The 17,857-nt window shown below is 41.2% G+C and overlaps 1 protein-coding gene across 1 annotated transcript in view; it reads right to left on the reverse strand.

Annotated features, from left to right (window-relative positions):
* Positions 1 to 191: 191 nt before the first annotated feature.
* The window catches only part of SVOPL (SVOP like), an 80,641-nt gene continuing 62,975 nt past the window's right edge, over positions 192 to 17,857 (reverse strand). The window contains exons 14-15 of the mRNA XM_025381088.1: positions 4,366 to 4,479; positions 192 to 254 (exon numbers count right to left, since the gene is read on the reverse strand). Of these exons, the coding sequence (XP_025236873.1) occupies positions 192 to 254; positions 4,366 to 4,479 (177 nt within the window). The remainder of the gene's footprint in view (positions 255 to 4,365; positions 4,480 to 17,857) is intronic.

The raw sequence follows: 17,857 nt of genomic DNA on the forward strand, positions 1-17,857 counted from the left end.
ACACACACGTATCAATTAAGTTTGCCTTCTTACATGAGTGTGGTTAGTGGCACTCTCAAAACAATTACAATAGTAACGTCAAAGATCACCAATCACAACAGATGACCAAAATAGGACAGAGACACAGTGAGTACATGCTGTTGGTAACAGTGCAATATATGGAAGCACAATAAAATAGGACAGGCCTGTAATTACATGATGGCGAAAAGCTTGCTGCGTTCTTTAATCTTTATCAAGAGAATCAAAGACTCCCCCTATAAAAAAATAAAATTAGAGACAGGGAATGTAAGGAGTAAAATTGGTTTATTCCCTGCTTCTTGGTGATTATGTGTAATACTCATTCTAATTTAAGCATTTTATGAATAAGCAATTTTCATCAAACTATGGAGGCTGTAAGTTACATAGGCGAATTTGAATTTGAACTTGATGGCTATTCTAGTTGTTTTGAAAATAATATCATCCCAGGTTCTTGCCTTAGCTACAAAATTTCAGTTCAAGTTTAGCTACAAACCTCATTGGAGAATATCAAATATAAGTTTAAAATTTAGTATTTATTCATATAAAGGTTTACAGACTTGATTTCAAGGAATAAAAGCCATCTTTCTCCCACCATCTCCCTTTCACACCCCTTTGAAAGCTTAAGTTGTATTTTATAAAAGTACTTTATAGCCGGGCGCGGTGGCTCAAGCCTGTAATCCCAGCACTTTGGGAGGCTGAGACAGGCGGATCACAAGGTCAGGAGATCGAGACCATCCTGGCTAACACGGTGAAACCCCGTCTCTACTAAAAAATACAAAAAACTAGCCAGGCGAGGTGGCGGGCGCCTGTGGTCCCAGCTACTCCGGAGGCTGAGGCAGGAGAATGGCGTAAACCCGGGAGGTGGAGCTTGCAGTGAGCTGAGATCCGGCCACTGCACTCCAGCCTGGGCGACAGAGCCAGACTCAGTCTCAAAAAAAAAAAAAAGTACTTTATATATTGTCCCTCAAGGAAGAGATCAATATAGAGTTACCTACCCCATTCCCATATATGCCTTTTAAAAAAAAAATCACTTTACTAATTACCGAGTAGCATACAGAAGTAAAACCAAGTTTTAAAAAATGCACCGCAGTTCTGAAGATAGAATTCATTTTTCTCATCTGGTAGACAGCTTTGCAGGTCTTCATTTAATTTGCTGGAAGAAAGTTATTTAATAGATCAGTAACAGACTTTTAAAAAGTCTTGTCCATTCATACTCAGCTGATATTTTAGTAATAGAAGATTCTTTAATAAAAAATTATTAGGAGGGAAGATCCTAGCATTTACCTTAGTGTATCTGAAGATATAATGCTAACTTTTTTATTCTAATATAATGCAGATGTCATTTAGAAAAATTCATATTTTATATAGATTATATATACATTATATGTATACATATATACATATATAATTTTTTTTTTTTTTAGAGACAGGGTTTCACCATGTTGGCCATGCTGGTCTCAAACTCCTGACCTCAGGTGATCCACCTGCCTCAGCCTCCCAAAGTGCTGGGATTACAGTTGTGAGCCACTGCACCTGACCAATATTCTCTTTCTAGATAGCGTTTTAGATTTTTAGTTTACCAGACTCCTCAAATCAGAGTTTCTTAGAGTAGTTGTAACACAGAATCAACACCACTTTAAAATTATTGACCAGGTTGGTTCATCCAAATTATTAGGATGTTGTCTGTGTGTGTCGTTGGAAGGAAGTTAAGATTTTTGACATGTTCTTATAAACATTTCTAGAAGCTGTATTGGTGTCAATTAGGTGGTTTCATATGGTAACCACTCACAACACTGAAGTAGGGGGAGTGGGTGTGGCTGTGTATTTTAAGATTTTTCCCAAAGACATGTAGCCAGTTAGTGGCAGTCATCAAGGGATACATGCCCAGACAATTGTATGTATTGAACCTACTTGTTTGTTTAAAAGGTTATAAACAATCATGCAGAATCATTTCCCCATAGTGCTAAAACCAAGTCCCAGTCAACAGAAGAGGAAAAGTCTTCTAGGTAGATATGACTTGAATAGGAGATTCTAGATGCTGAGTCAGGTTTCCACTTATATGTATCATTATTTGCAAAATTAAGTAACACTAAATTCCTATTTCCTTAGTGTTACAGTCTGGTTTAAATTTTAGCCTCACTACAATATTAGTGTGCTCGCAAAATTAAGTAACACTAAATTCCTATTTCCTTAGTGTTACGGTCTGGTTTAAATTATAGCCTCACTACAATATTAGTGTGCTCCTTTATACAAGTTGCTCAACTTGTGTCTTAGTTTCCTCATTTGTATAAAGGATCTGATAATCCTTTTGCTTATAATTAAAAGGAAGCATATCGATCATCTAAGTCTCTGGCTTTAAGCACTCAGTGACTGGATCACCTTTCCAAGTAAGGAACCTAAACAAAGCCCTAAATTCACAATTACATAATAGATCACCTAATCTGATTAAAATGCAATATTACATTAAAAATAAACTAGCCTTGAAGATAGGCAAACTAGGCCGGGTGCGGTGACTCACACCTGTAATCCCAGCAATTTAGGAGGCCAAGGCTGGTGGATCTCTTGAGGTCAGGAGTTCGAGACCAGCCTGGCCAACATGGTGAAACCCCATCTCTACTAAAAATACAAAAATTAGCCAGGTGTGGTGGTGGGTGCCTGTAATCCCAGCTACTCGGGAGGCTGAGGCAGGAGAATCACTTGAACCCAGGAGGCGGAGGTCGTAGTGAGCTGAGGTCACACCACTGCACTCCAGCCTGGGCAACAGAATGAGACTCTGTCTCAAAAAAAAGCTTAGTTTGTCTTTTTTTTTTTTTTTTTTGAGACAGAGTCTCATTCTGTCGCCCAGGCTGGAGAGCAGTGGCACGAACTTGGCTCACTGCAACCTCCGCCTCCCAGGTTCAAGAGATTCTCCTGCCTCAGCCTCCCAGTAGCTGGGACTACAGGCATGGCTAATTTTTGTATTTTTAGTAGAGATGGGGTTTCAGCATATTGGCCAGGCTGGTCTCGAACTCCTGACTTCAGATGATCTGCCCACCTCGGCCTCCCAAAGTGCTGGGATTACAGCCGTAAGCCACCGCACCCGGCTGCCTTTTTAATACTCAATAGTGCCTTCCTTGTATCTACTCACAGAAACAAAACATATCAGTATCAAAACAAATATGAATGCATACAAGGTTTACAGTGAGTAGGACGTAGCAGAGAGGGCAAGTTACACTCAGCCACAGAAGCACCATGACTCTACAGCCTCAGGGAGAGGTGGCATCTCAGGGTCAACTAAACTATGTGACCAGTGGCCTAACCCAACCATTCTCCCCCTTCCCCATAAGCACCCACACACGCCCTTGTAAACCAGCTACAAGCTTTGTGTTGAAGACAGGAAGACATCAGACCCACCACCTGTACTTGGAGGTGACCATCCTTCACTGAATCCAACCGTAAGGGCAGGGGTAGGAGAGTCCCTCTCTTCAACTTTGAGCCTGGAAGGATGCCTTATACTTTTGAGGTAGGGGTGTGTGTGCGCGTGTGTGTCTGTCTGTGGGGTGTGTGTGTGTGTGTGTGTGTGTGTGTGTGTATATATATATATATATATTTTTTTTTTTTAATGTACTTTGCAAAATAGAGTGAGCAGTCAGTCCTGCTGTTAGTATTGGAAAGCGACTGGCACAACATTGGAGCTTTTGACTCAATTCTTCCCAGAGGGACCAGAGGTAAATGAAGCTGGACCAACACATGAAGACCATGTGACCCCAAGGACAACACAAATAGCTGTTGCAGCTCTGCCAGTCACTTTCAGCTCTGCAGTAAGGCTTATATTCAGATAGAAAAGTGGGAAGGGCAGTTGGGCGCGGTGGCTCACGCCTGTAATCCCAACACTTTGGGAGGCTGAGGCAGGTGGATCACGAGGTCAGGAGATCGAGACTATCCTGGCTAACATGGTGAAACCCCGTCTCTACCAAAAATACAAAAAATTAGCCGGGCGAGGTGGCACGTGCGTGTAGTCTCAGCTACAAGGGAGGCTGAGGCAGGAGAATCGCTAGGAGGTGGATGTTGCAGTGAGCCAAGATCGTGCCACTGCACTCCAGCCTGGAAGACAGAGTGAGACTCTGTCTAAAAAAAAAAAGAAAAAGAAAAAGAAAAGTGGGAAGGGTAGAATCCCGAGGCCTCTACAACTGTCACTAGGAAAAAAAAAAAAAAAAAAGTTCTTGTTATTCAAACCGCAACTTTACAGAAAGAAACTTGATATGAATTACCAGTTATCTTAACTACAGTGATGCCCATATACCAAGTTCATTTCCTCTGGGCAAAAGTGGTAGTCGAAAAGACTTCAGAACTCCCTGCATCACTCACCTGGAGGGCCCGTCCTTTGGTTTCAATGGGGAGAGTAAATGCAGAAATGGCACATACAACACAGACAGACGAGAAGAGACACAGGGCCCCCAGTATTGAAGCACTCATAAGAACCTGCAAGTCACAAGAGAATTACTCACTTTATTATGCTCCAGTCACCTCTAAACTGTTCTTTATGTGAAAGGGAAAATACGGAGTCACTTCACTAACATGGTCCTTTACAGCCATTCTGCAGGTTGTACCCTTCCTGACAAATTGATTTATCTGAGCCACTCTGGTGTAGTCATTTTGTATGATTAAGCCAAGAGCAGGGACCGGCATTAACACGCGTTGGCCAGGTAAGACCCCTCTTGGCACCCACCTGTCAGTCATCTCCAGATCCAAGTTTTGATATCTGGAGAAGATGGGGGATCTGCCCGTTTTCCCACCCCCTTTCTCATACCAATTCAGCTTGCTTAACTTCTAACTCTCACTTCATGCTATATCCTCTCTCTGCCAAATATCCATTATCCCTTCGGTCCTGACAGCAAGAAACAGGCAAAAGTTTTTTTTTTTGGAAGAGATGTTATCTCAGGGTCTCTGAAAGGATTGCTAATGTGTCTTGTCTCTGGTTATGGAGTTGTGTGACAAGCCTTGTGTGACACCAGAACTCTTTGGTGTCAATTTTTCCACAGTAACTGGGTTTCTGTCCATCTGAACACACGCTTTGGCCTGGATTTTTCATGCAGATACTGGCTAATTCAGATACTCCATCTCATACTTCAGTTTCTCTTGGTCTGTGTTCTTGGTAGTTCTCCATGAATCTCACAACAACAGTAAAGTATGAAGTGGTTAACCAACAGCAAAGCTCTCTAGAATCATAGAATAACATATTATAATTTAGAATGGCCTAGAAACTATCTGGCTGAATACAATTTCTTCCCTTTACAGATGAGCCTAGACTAAGTGACTAGTCTCAGTAACTACTTGTCCAAAGTCACATACAGATCCTGACACACAGCCTGGTGGTACCACCACCACTTAGGTTCCCTTATGATACACAATTTGGGAGTATACCTCCTGTGTTTCAGGGCTGCTGCCTTCCAAAACACTAAATAATTCCACTCACCGTGCAAACAGAACCCACAACATCGATCTCACTAATTATTTTGCAATTGCCCTAGCAAGTTATAGGTACTATGCTTATTTTTCTCCCAAAATTACAATTTTCCCCAAACAGGAGTTTGTATAACGTGTGTGTGTGTGTGTGTGTGCGTGCGCGCGCACGCGTGTGTGTACGCGTGTTTACTGCTGGAAGTCTCGGAAGCAAGCTCAGAAAAGGGATAGAAACCAAAAGGCCAGGCAGTCTGAGCTAAGATCAGATCATGCCATAATTAGGCACGTGTCTAGATTCTGTCATTATTGCTACTTCTATTACTGGACACCAAAATTCTAGCCACCACCAGAACGAATCCTAAACTATCCCCACTTTATATCCTTATACCACATTTAAAGTCCTGGGTAGTGTGAGACCCAGATGAGTTGAGTTTGGGTCACCTACCTGTGCTCCAGCAGTCACGGTCAGGGAGAGTAACTGCCTAGGCGTTCTGGCTTCCCTGAAGCTTCGTAACAAGACTCAACAATCCACTAGATGTTACCAGATTTTTTTTTGATAAATTCTACCTAAGTTTACTAAAGTCAGTTTCTATTGTTTGTAAGCAAGAACTCTGAGTAATACCTGATTATAAAAATAATCTTGGAAATTTGTTAAAATGCAGATTTTCAGAGACCACTCCAGATTTACTATATCAAAAGTAAAGAGATCTGTTGTTAATCTCTTCTTCTAAAAAGCAACCCAGACTAGGGATAGAGAGACATTATATAATGACACAAGGCTCAATCCACCAAGAAGACGTAGCTATACTAAAGGTTATACATCAAACAAAAGAGCTTCAAAATACATTCAGCAAAACTGTTAGAAATAAAAGGAAAAATAGACATCCATGAATAGTTGGAGACTTTAATACTCCTACCTCAACAATTGATAGAACTATTAGATAGCAAATCAGCATAGAACTTTATGACACCATCAAACAATGGGATCTAACTGACACTTGTAGGACAGTACACCCTATAACAGCAGAATATATCTTCTGTTCAGGTGCCCACTTAACGTTCACCAAGATAAGCCATATCCAGGGCCCTAAAATGAACCTCAACAGATTTAAAAGAATTGAAATCAGAGAGTGTGTTCTAGTCCTAAAAGGATGTCAAGCTAAGAACAGGTAACAGCAAAATCTCCAAACACTTCTGTGTAATCCACACACTAGTCTCAAGAAAAATTAAAAATACATGGAATGGAATGAAAACACAACATGTTAAATTTATAGGACAGAGCTAATAGGAACAAAAACAGAATACTTAGGATTAAACTTAACAAGAAATGTATAAGAAAATTATAACTACTAAATACACAAAAAATCTATTTCAGTTCTTAGGATAATACAATCTTATAAAAATATAATCTTCACCAAAACAATCTGTAATTCTAATAGAAATTAAAATGCCAACAGGATTTTGAAAAAACACGAATTCTAAAGTTAACTTGGCTGGGCAGAGTAGCACGCACCTGCAGTCCCAGACACTTGGGAGGTTAAGGCAGAAGGACCACTTAAGGCCAGGAGTTAGAGGCTGTGGTGTTCTATAATTGCACCTGAGAAGAGTCCCTGTAATTGTACTCCAACCTAGCGGGATCCGTCTCCAAAAAATAATAATAATAAGAGATACAGAAATGTCAAAAGACAAATTACCACAAACTTTTTAAATAAACTGGATTCCTTATGTAGTAAAGTTAATTTGAAAAGAATTAACATATAAAAATTAGGCAACTTCTGAAAACATGTGGAGGTACAGGGAGTCGGACGGGTTATTTACCTAGGAGAAATTAAAGTGCAGTCATTAGCAGTGTAGCGTTGGTGCTGGAATAAAGAGATCAGTAAAGCAGTGAGTCACAAAATAGATCCAAACATCTATGGGCATTTGGTTTATTATATAACAGGGACATGTTTAATCATTTGAGGGGAGACAGACAAGGATGACTGATGGCCTCAGAGCAGCCAGCTAGGCATTGTTTTGTTGGTTTTTAAAGCTAGATCCTTACTTCAGGCCTTGTGTATAAATAAATTATGAAAAAATCAATTTGCTGGGCGCGGTGGTTCATGCCTGTAATCGCAGCACTTTGGGAGGCCAAGGTGGGTGGATCACCTGAGGTCAGGAGTTTGAGACCAGCCTGACCAACAAGGTGAAACCCCATCTCTACTAAAAGTACAAAAATTAGCCAAGCATGGTGGTGCACACCTGTAGTCCCAGCTACTCAGGAGGCTGAGACAGAAGAATTGCTTGAACCCGGGAGGCAGAGGTTGCAGTGAGCTGAGATCACGCCACTGAACTCCAGCCTGGATGATGGAGCGAGACTCCGTCTCAAAAAAAAAAAAAAAAAAAAAAAGAAAAGGAAAAAAATCAATTTAAAGTTAGATGAAACACTGAAAGCCTCTGAACTTTCAATTTTTATAAATATTTGCAGAAATATGAACAAGTGATGAAGGCCACTGAAGCCTGACAGAAAACAAACACCTTAAGTGAAAATAATTGGTAAATTGACTACATACAAATTAATATTTTGTTTGCCAAAAAACTTGATCGTAAAACCAAATTAGAAACAATGTAAAAACATCTGTAGTATGATGACACATGGCTAACAGCCTGTAGAAAAATTGCAAATTACATTAAAAATTTAATAAAATATAAAAAGATAGTAAATGAAAGCTGCTGAAATTGATTAATAATGAACAACGTGCAAATTAAGACAAGATATAATTTATCGTTCACCAGATTGAAAAAGGTTTAAAAACTCGCTATCCCTGGCCAGGCACAGTGGCTCACACCTGTAACTGCAGAGGTTTGGGCGGCTGAGGTGGGAGGATCTCTAGCTAGAGCCCAGGAGTTCATGACCAGCCTGGGCAACACAGGGAGACCCTGTCTCTACAGATAATAAAAAAATCAGTCAGACACAGCAGCACACACCTGTACTCTCAGCTACTCAGAAGGCTGAGGTGGAAGGATCGCTGGAGCCCAGAAGTTTGAGACTGTAATGAGCCATGATTTTGCCATTGCATTCCAGTCTCAGTGACAGAGTGAGACACTGTCTCAAAAGAAAACAAAAATGCTATCCCTTTTGGTGATGATGAAAACAAATGGATGCTTTAACAATGTGTTTAACAATGTGTTCATAGACCTGAATAGTCATTTCTCCAAAGAAGCCATACAAATGGCCAAGAGGTATATGAAAATGTGCTCAACCTCACTGATCATCAGGAAAATGAAAATCAAAACCACAGTGAGATATATCACCTCACACATGTCTATCACAAAGACAAGATAAGCTTTGGCGAGAATGTAGAGAAAGGAAACCCACTGTCAGTATGAAGCCACTATGGAAAATCCTATTGCTATTTCTAAGGAAGTTAAAAGTAGTACTACCAGACGATTCAGCAATCCCTCTGCTGAATACACACCCTAAGAAAATAAAATCACCACCTTGGAAAGATATCTGCCCTCCCACCGCAAATGCTCACCGCAGCATTACACAGTAGCCAAAATATGGAAACAACTCATGTGTCCACCAACAGATGAATAAAGTGTGATATATACATGCAATGAAAGAAGAGTCGGCCTTAAAAAAGAAGGAAATGGGCCGGGCGCGGTGGCTGACACCTGTAATCCCAGCACTTTGGGAGGCTGAGGCGGGCGGATCACGAGGTCAAGAGATCGAGACCACCCTGGCCAACATGGTGAAACCCCATCGCTACTAAAAGTACAAAAATTAGCCGGGCGTCGTGGCGCTTGCCTGTAGTCCCAGCTACTCAGGAGGCTGAAGCAGGAGAATTGCTTGAACCCAGGAGGCGAAGGTTGCAGTGAGCCGAGATCGCGCCACTGCACTCCAGCCTGGCGACACAGCAAGACTCTGTCTCAAAAAGAAAAAAAAGAAGGAAATGCCATTTGCAACAATTATTCTAAAAACTAATAATAATAATAATCCAGGCACAAACAGACAAATACTGCATGATCTGTCTTACATGTGGAATCTAAAAAAATCAAAAAATTAAAAAAAATCAGATACATAGAATAAAACGATTACCAGGGTAGGGGAAAATGGGAAAATGTAGGGGAGAAAAAAAGAATGTGTTTCTAATAAATTGTTATACTAAGAAGTGCATACATTTTAAAAAATATAATACATAATTTGATAAGATTGGTCATCCACCTTTAAATGTACATTCTTTGGACCTAGAAATTATTCAATAGACTTTTTCTACAGAATTCTGCTTTTCCCCTCCAACATGCTCCTAAGTCACTGCCTTACTTCCCATGTGTCTCTGCCCTATTGTAGAAGCTCTCTCTAACCACCTCATCACTAGCTCCTTTCCCTGTTTTATCTTTTCGTAGCGTTAATCACATCTGATGTATTACCCGACTGTTCATCCCTTGTCCATTCTCCACTAGTATGTAACTTCAAAGAATCAGACCTTGACTATTTTAAAGTGTCTGGAACATAAAAGGGCTCAATAACTATATGTTAAGTGATTAAAATAGTTGCACATAAGCTGGGTATGGTAGTGCATGCTTATAGTCCCAGATATTTGAAGGCTGAGGTGGGACGATCATTTGAACCCAAAGTGTGAGGCTACAGTGAGCCACGATCACTCCCGTGAATAGCCTCTGCAGCCTGGGCAACAAAGCAAGACCCCATTTTTTGGAAAAAATAGTTGCATGTGGACAGGAATAAAGGCCTGTTGTGCACGACGTTCAGTTTCCCATTGCTTGTAAATAGCAGAAAAAAATAAAATGGAAACAATGTATTCATTGACAAGGTGATGGCTATCTAATTACGGCACATCCATGCCAGAGAAATCTATGCACCTACTTAAAAGAATGAGGGTAATCTACATGTACTGACATAAGATTATTAGTGAGAAAAGGCAGTTGCCATAGATAGATAGATAGATAGATAGATAGATAGATAGATAGATGTGTGTGTGTTTATACACAGACATATCTACATATATATTCACACAGATGTAACTATACACTGTAAAGAGGCATCTGACTCCATCTGACATTTGCTGATGGCCTTTAAGCCTCACTCCTCCCCCTTTCTTTTGTGTTCCACATCTCGACAAGCTTATGAGAAAGGCTGAGTGCTCCTTCCTTTGGTGCTAGCAGGAGATTTAAACCACAAAAGCCCCTGCCCTTGCATAGGCACCCTCACCACGGTTCCACCCTAACCACAGTCCCCTTCCCTTGCTCTCTCAGGCCATTTCTGACCTACTTGAGAGGTCTGTCCTACTCTCCCAGGACCTCAATTTTGTAAAATAAGGTAAGAAACATTTTTATGCCCTCTTGGTGTGTGTGTGTGTGTGTCATCATCAGTCTCAACAACTGAACCAAACTTTGAAAAGGGGGTTATCCATCTGCCTCTGCAGGTCACCATAACACAGATACATCTAGATAGATATACAGATATTCATGGAAGTAAATATATCTACAGATACACAAGCATCTATATATAATACATATAACATGTATATAAAACACACATCTATATATACATACATATCCACATATACACAAATATGACTGGAACACACACAGACATGCCCAGAGAGACAAAATATATGTATACGAAAGCATCTGGAAAAATATAGCCAGAACTACAAACAGTGATTATCTCTGGTAGTAAATTACAGATAATTTTCCCTTTCTTATAACTTACAGGTCACATTTGACAGTTTAGAAACAAGCAGGCTTCCAAATTAATCCATTTTGGGGGGGTCTTGTGATTTGATGGTGCCTTTCTGTCTCGAAGTAAAGAATCTTACGGTAATTTCCTCACACTGTTGATGTACTGATCAATGTATAACCTACTGACACTTAATAGGGGGCAGATGTATTTTAAGATTAGCTAAAGCAGGCTGTGTGCGGTGGCTCACGCCTCTAATCCCAGCACTTTGGGAGGCTGAGGCAGGTGGATCAATTCAGCCCAGGAGTTCGAGACCAGCCTGGCCAACATGGTGAAACTCCTTCTCTACTAATAAAAAAAATTAGCTGGGCACGGTGGCACACACTTGTGGTCCCAGCTACTCAGGAGGCTGAGGCACAAGAATTGCTGGAACCTGGGAGGCGGAGGTTGCAGTGAACGGAGACTGCACCACTGCACTTCAGCCTTGGTGACAGAGTGAGACTCTGTCTAAAAGATTAGCTGAAGCATGAAATTTTACTATCTTGCACATAGATCTTTATAGCCTATATGTTGTAGTCTGCAGCTAATGAATGTAACCTCTGTATTATACCCTCCAATGAAAAGAGGAAAACGCTGATGTGAAAGACCTCCTTCTCTTCTTTTAAACTTTCCTGTAAAAACCTTTCTCCTTGTGACAGACTCCAGAACACCCAACTTTGTGGTCATCACATTTGGCTTTCGATAAACCTTTATAAAATTATTTCTATCTCAAAAACCTTAATTTCTTTATTCTTTTTTTTTTTTTTTTTCATTGAGACAGGGTCTCACTCTGTTGCCCAAGCTGAGTGAGTGCAGTGGTGTGGTCACGACTCACTGCAGCCTTGACCTCCTGGACTCAAGTGATCCTCTCACCTCAGCCTCCCAAGTAGCTCAGACTATAGGCATGTGCCACCACACCCAGCTAATTTTTTATTTTTTGTAGATGTGGGGTCCCACTACGTTGCTCAGGCTAGTCTCAAACTCCTAGGATCAAGCAATCCTCCCACTTTGACCTCCTGAAGCACTGGGAGTATAGGCGTAAGCCACCATGTCTGGTCAACAGTCTTAATTTTGATGATATTCAGTTACATACTTCTATGTTTGAAGCTCTACAACAAGCATATTTTTATATTCAGAAAACAATATAAATGACTGTAAACTTTGTTAATATTAAATATGTTAATACAGTAGGCTGGGCACGGTGGCTCACACCTGTAATCCCAGCACTTTGGGAGGCCAAGGTGGGAGGATCACCTGACGTCAGAAGTTCGAGACCAGCCTGGCTAACATGGTGAAACCCCATCTCTACTAAAAATACAAAAAAAGTTAGCCAGGTGAGGTGGCAGACACCTGTAATCCCAGCTACTTGGGAGACTGAGGCAGGAGAGTCTGTTGAACCTGGGAGGCAGAGGGTGCAGTGAGCCAAGATTGTGCCATTACACTACAGCCTGGGCAACAGACAGAAACTTTGTCTAAAAAAAAAAAAGTTAATATAAGAAATAATGAAAAATAATGAACTATTCTTCCAATTCAAGAAGTTAAAGTTAATAAACCTAAGAAATTAGTGCAACAGAAATAAAAACAAAAGCTTAAATGAATACATTGGAAAATACAAATAAGTGGGGTTGATAAATTGATGCAGGAAATATTTTATTTTAGGAAAAAATAAACCTAGTTAGAAATTAAAGTAAAAAATCATGGCATTAAGGATGTGAAAGAAGATTGGGTGTAGTGGCACATACTTGTAATCCCAGCACTTTGGGAGGCACAGATGGGAGGATCATCTGAGGCCAGGAGTGCAAGACCAGCCTGGCCAACACAATGATACCCCATCTCTAAAAAATAAACAAAAAAAAGATGTGAAAGAGAAAATCATCGCTAATATAGAGGAAAGGCAAAGAACCAGAAGAGAATTGTCCCCAAAGTTCAATGCTAATAAATTTGAGTGGAGGATTCAGTAAAAATGTTTCCTGACATTTACTTAAAAAAAAAAGATAAAACTAAGAGAAACAACCAAAGAAGAAACAGAAGGACCAAAGAACCACATTCTCCAAAGTGCCAGGATTCCCTCTTTCACAGACAGCTCTTTCAAACCTCCAAGGAACAGAGTCTAAAGAGAAAAGAAAATCTTCCCATGTCTTTTTAATAAGAGTAGAATGAAGGCCAGGTGTGCTGGCTCACGCCTGTAATCCTAGCACTTTGGGAAGCCAAGGCGGATGGATCACCTGAGGTCAGGAGCTTGAGACCAGCCTGGCCAACACAGTGAAACCCGGTCTCTACTAAAAATACAAAAATTAGCCGAGCGTGGTCGCAGGCGCCTATAATCCCAGCTATTTGGGAGGCTGAGGCAGGAGAATCACTTAAACCCAGGAGGTGGAAGTTGCAGTGAGCAGAGATCGCACCACTGCACTCCAGCCTGGGGGAAAAAAAAAAAAAAAAAAAAAAAATGGAATGACAGTCATTCCGGAACCTAACAAGATAAAACACATATCCGCAAACAGTCCCAGTCACCATCCATTTATGAGTAGTGATTCAAAAATGACAAATACTGTCAAATAAATCTCAATAGTTTACCAGCTGAGGCAAAGGCTCTTGCTGAGTGGGAGTCCTCGCTGGCCACCCAGCATCGCAGTCCCAGGGCTCTCCCTCACCACTCTGGCTGCCTTCAGGTGTTTTCCAATCAACCCCTTGCATCTGCTTCTCTAAAGACTGAAATTCGTATTTCAGTAAAATAGTTGAATACAAATAAATGTTTTAAAAAATAGCCAATTAGGGCCGGGCGCGGTGGCTCAAGCCTGTAATCCCAGCACTTTGGGAGGCCGAGACGGGCGGATCACAAGGTCAGGAGATCGAGACCATCCTGGCTAACACGGTGAAACCCCGTCTCTACTAAAAAATACAAAAAACTAGCCGGGCGAGGTGGCGGGCGCCTGTAGTCCCAGCTACTCTGGAGGCTGAGGCAGGAGAATGGCGTGAACCCGGGAGGCGGAGCTTGCAGTGAGCTGAGATCCCGCCACTGCACTCCAGCCTGGGCGACAGAGCGAGACTCTGTCTAAAAAAAAAAAAAAATAGCCAATTAGAAATCATTTGCAAAATGTTTTGAGCACCAGGTCACTCAAGTAAGAGGTATTATGTATAGTAGGAGAAAGGAACACAAAAATTAGCAAACTACGCACACATTCTGGTCCTCATGGGGAGTAAAGTCTATTGGAAGAGACGGGCAATTACAATATTGTTGCAGTCTTGTTGTCTGAGGTATTACCTGGAGTTCTTGTCTCATGACCAAGAAAATTACGGAGTGTGGACACCAAGGGTGAGGTTGGAGAGAAAGTTATTAAGCGGAAGAGGAAAGCTCTCCACTGGGGAGAGGGGACCCAGAAGAGGATTGCCATTTTTTCAGTTGAATACAAAAGCTTTTATAAGAAACTTCCCTGCCTGTGTAACTTCCCTTATCTGTGTAGCTACTTGTGTAACTGCCCTTATCTGTGTAGCTGTGGGCATGTCTCAGGCAAGCCTCCCTTCTGTGCAAGTTCCCACATAGCCCACCGTGGACGTGTCTGTGGAAGTGGAGGAAATGTTTTCCCAGGAGCCTGCTCATTACACATTACACAAAGAACAAAGGCATTTCTCCATTGGGCCTTGCTCCCTTCTCTGTGCAGCTACAGCTTGATTTTTCAGGCTGTTTCTCTGTTTAAAAGAATTCCATAGGCCGGGCGCAGTGGCTCTCGCCCGTAATCCCAGCACTTTGGGAGGCCGACGCAGGTGGATTACCTGAGGTCAGGAGGTCGAGACCAGCCTGGCCAACATGGTAAAACCCTGTCTTTACTAAAAATACAAAAATGAGCCGGGCGTGGTGGCAGATGCCTGTAATCCCAGCTATTCAGGAGGCTGAGGCAGGAGAATCGCTTGAACCTGGGAGGCAGAGGTTGCAGTGAGCTGGGATCGCACCATTGCGTTCCAACCTGGGTGACAGAGCTAGACTCTGTTTCCAAAAAACAAACAAAAAATAGAATTCTATGGAGGACTTGCCTTAACTGTCTACTTAACTGTTTTTTGTTTGTTTGCTTGTTTTCCATTCTCCTCTCTCACTACAATAAGTGATATGAAGGAAAAGCTCTAGGTGCCATAAGAGCTCACAGCAGGGAGGCCAGACGGGTTCGGGGAGAGATGTCAGGAGTTTAATTTCAAACATGCTGGGTTTAAGATGCTTTTGACACATCCAGGTGAAAATGCTGGGGAGGTGATCAGGTGGATGAATCTGGAGCGGGAAGCAAGGCCTTGTCTAGAGATAGAAGTTTGGGATTCATGAGTAAGTCATTGGTAACTAAAGTAATAAAATGGATGATATCATCTCAATGGAGAGTGAAATAAGAAACTATAAGGTTCTAATATTGAGCAATAAGAAATCCACAACAAAAGGAAGAGTAGAGGAAGACAAGTCACAAAGAGATGGGGAAGCAGCAGCCACAGAGGTCAGAGGAAACCCACAGAGTGCAAGTGAGGGAGCCACCAGAAGGGAACACGGGATGCTAGAGGGAGAGCATGGCTAGCAGTCTGTAACGTGGGTCAAAGGTCAGAGGAGATGAGGGATTAAAATGACCTTTGAACCTAGAGACACGGAAGTCACTGGAGACCTTACCAAGAATGATTTTGGTGGAGTAGAGATGGCTACAGCCAGATTGGAGGAGGTGAAGGAATGAGTGGAAGGCAGGAAATGAAGCGGGAAGAGAACCCTTTTAAGGAGTTTAGCTGGAAAGAGGAGAAAAGCAATAGTGAACAAGGTTGATTTTACAGCTTGGAAGCTGTGGAACCTGAAGCACATTAAATGCTGATTGGAAGCATTCAGCATCAAGGGATAGATAGAAATCACAGAAGGGCTACCATTATAAACCCAAAAAACTCAAGAAACTCAAATGAGAAAGTATTAGGAATGCATTCAGTAAGCTGGTTGTTTAAAAATCAATATTTTAAAAAATCCATTCCAAATAGTTATCTGTATTTAGATATCTGTATTTAGATAACAATTTGGAATGGATTTTTTTAATATTGATTTTTAAGCAACCAGCTTACTGAATACATTATTATCTGTATTTAGATAACTATTTAGAATGCTAAAATAGAAGTTATAATGAAAGAAAATAATCCATTCCTAATAACAACAAAATGCCATAAGATGCCTAGGAATAAACATAGCAAGACACACAGGATCTATTTGAAGAAAACAATAAAATCCCAGCAAGGGCCATAGGAGGAAAGATTGAACAAAGAGAGCGACAAACCTTGTTCTTGGACACGTAGACAACGCTGTAAGAAAAAAAGTCAATTTTTCCTCTATTAGCCAATACACTGAAAACATTAACAATGAAAAGTTAATAGGATTTGGGCGGAATGTTACTAAGTATTCTGAAAAAGAGCAATGAAGTAGGTTTTGAACAGCCAGTTTAAAAAAATGTGTATAAATCTCATTAGAGTAATAAAAAGAACTCGTCAGTGACAAAAGCAGATGGATCAATGGACGAAAATAGCGAGCTAGAAATAGGCCAATTGTGGGAACAAAAGCAAACAGACATTTCTGACCTGTGAGTAAAAAATGGATTTTCAATACATCGTGTTGGAACAGCCGGCTTGCCATCGGGGGAATTGTACAGCTGTTTCCGGCACTGGACCTCACGCCTCAATAGACGCCCATGGCTTGAAGAGGGCACAGCAGGGATATCTGGGTCAGAGTCTGGGTTGCATTCACTTTGTGAAATGTGAGTAAGTTGGACACGTATGATGTGGGCACTTCCACGTGTCTGCTATACTTCAATTAAAAGTGTACACTCCCGCTTTGCCCTCTCAAAAAAGAAAATGCCATAGAAGGCCTGGAAGAAAAGAGGTGTGTGTTTTTATAATCCTAATGCAGACTCCAGAAATATAGAGAAGAAATACTGATACATTGGAGTGTCTATGAACCCCGCACAGAAAAAGAAGAACATGAACAAGAATGAAAGACAAATAAAAAAACTCTGCAACGTAATTGCCAAATGCGGAATATTTGTGATATGCCAGAAAAATTGTTAAAAATCCTTTATAGACACACCCACCCGCACACACATTTATATACATACACATTTATCAGAGGCTCTTACAGATTCATGTTTTAAAGACTGAATTGAAAAATGGGCAAGTACCTGAGTGGGCAAGCTAAAAAAAAGATAAATTGCCCAATTAAAATATGAATAAGAACATTCAGTACCATTCCTAATAAAAGAAACACTAATTACAATAATCAAGAGGTATCATTTATTGCCAGTGAGATTGGCAAAGATGAAAGACTAACATCTGTGGCAGATATGTGAAGCAGCAAGGCTCTCAGGCACTGGTACAACTCGCCCGGGAGGACTTGAGCACAATGTACCAAAATGAAAGCGAGCAGACCCCTTCACCTACCGATCCAATTTCTAGGGATTCACCCTAAGGAGATAATTGCATAATTGGATAAAAATGTAAGCACAGCTGGGCCCAATGGCTCACGCCTGTAATCCCAGCACTTTGGGAGCCAAAGTGGGAGGACTGCTTGAGCCCAGGAGTTCAAGCCCAGCCTCCAACCTGGGCAACATGGCAAGACACTATTTCTACCAAAAAAAAAAAAAATAGCAGGGTGTGGTGGTGAGCACCTGTAGTCCCAGCTAC

Source organism: Theropithecus gelada, chromosome 3 (genome assembly GCF_003255815.1).
Source record: "Theropithecus gelada isolate Dixy chromosome 3, Tgel_1.0, whole genome shotgun sequence".
NCBI classification, from domain to species: Eukaryota; Metazoa; Chordata; class Mammalia; order Primates; family Cercopithecidae; genus Theropithecus; species Theropithecus gelada.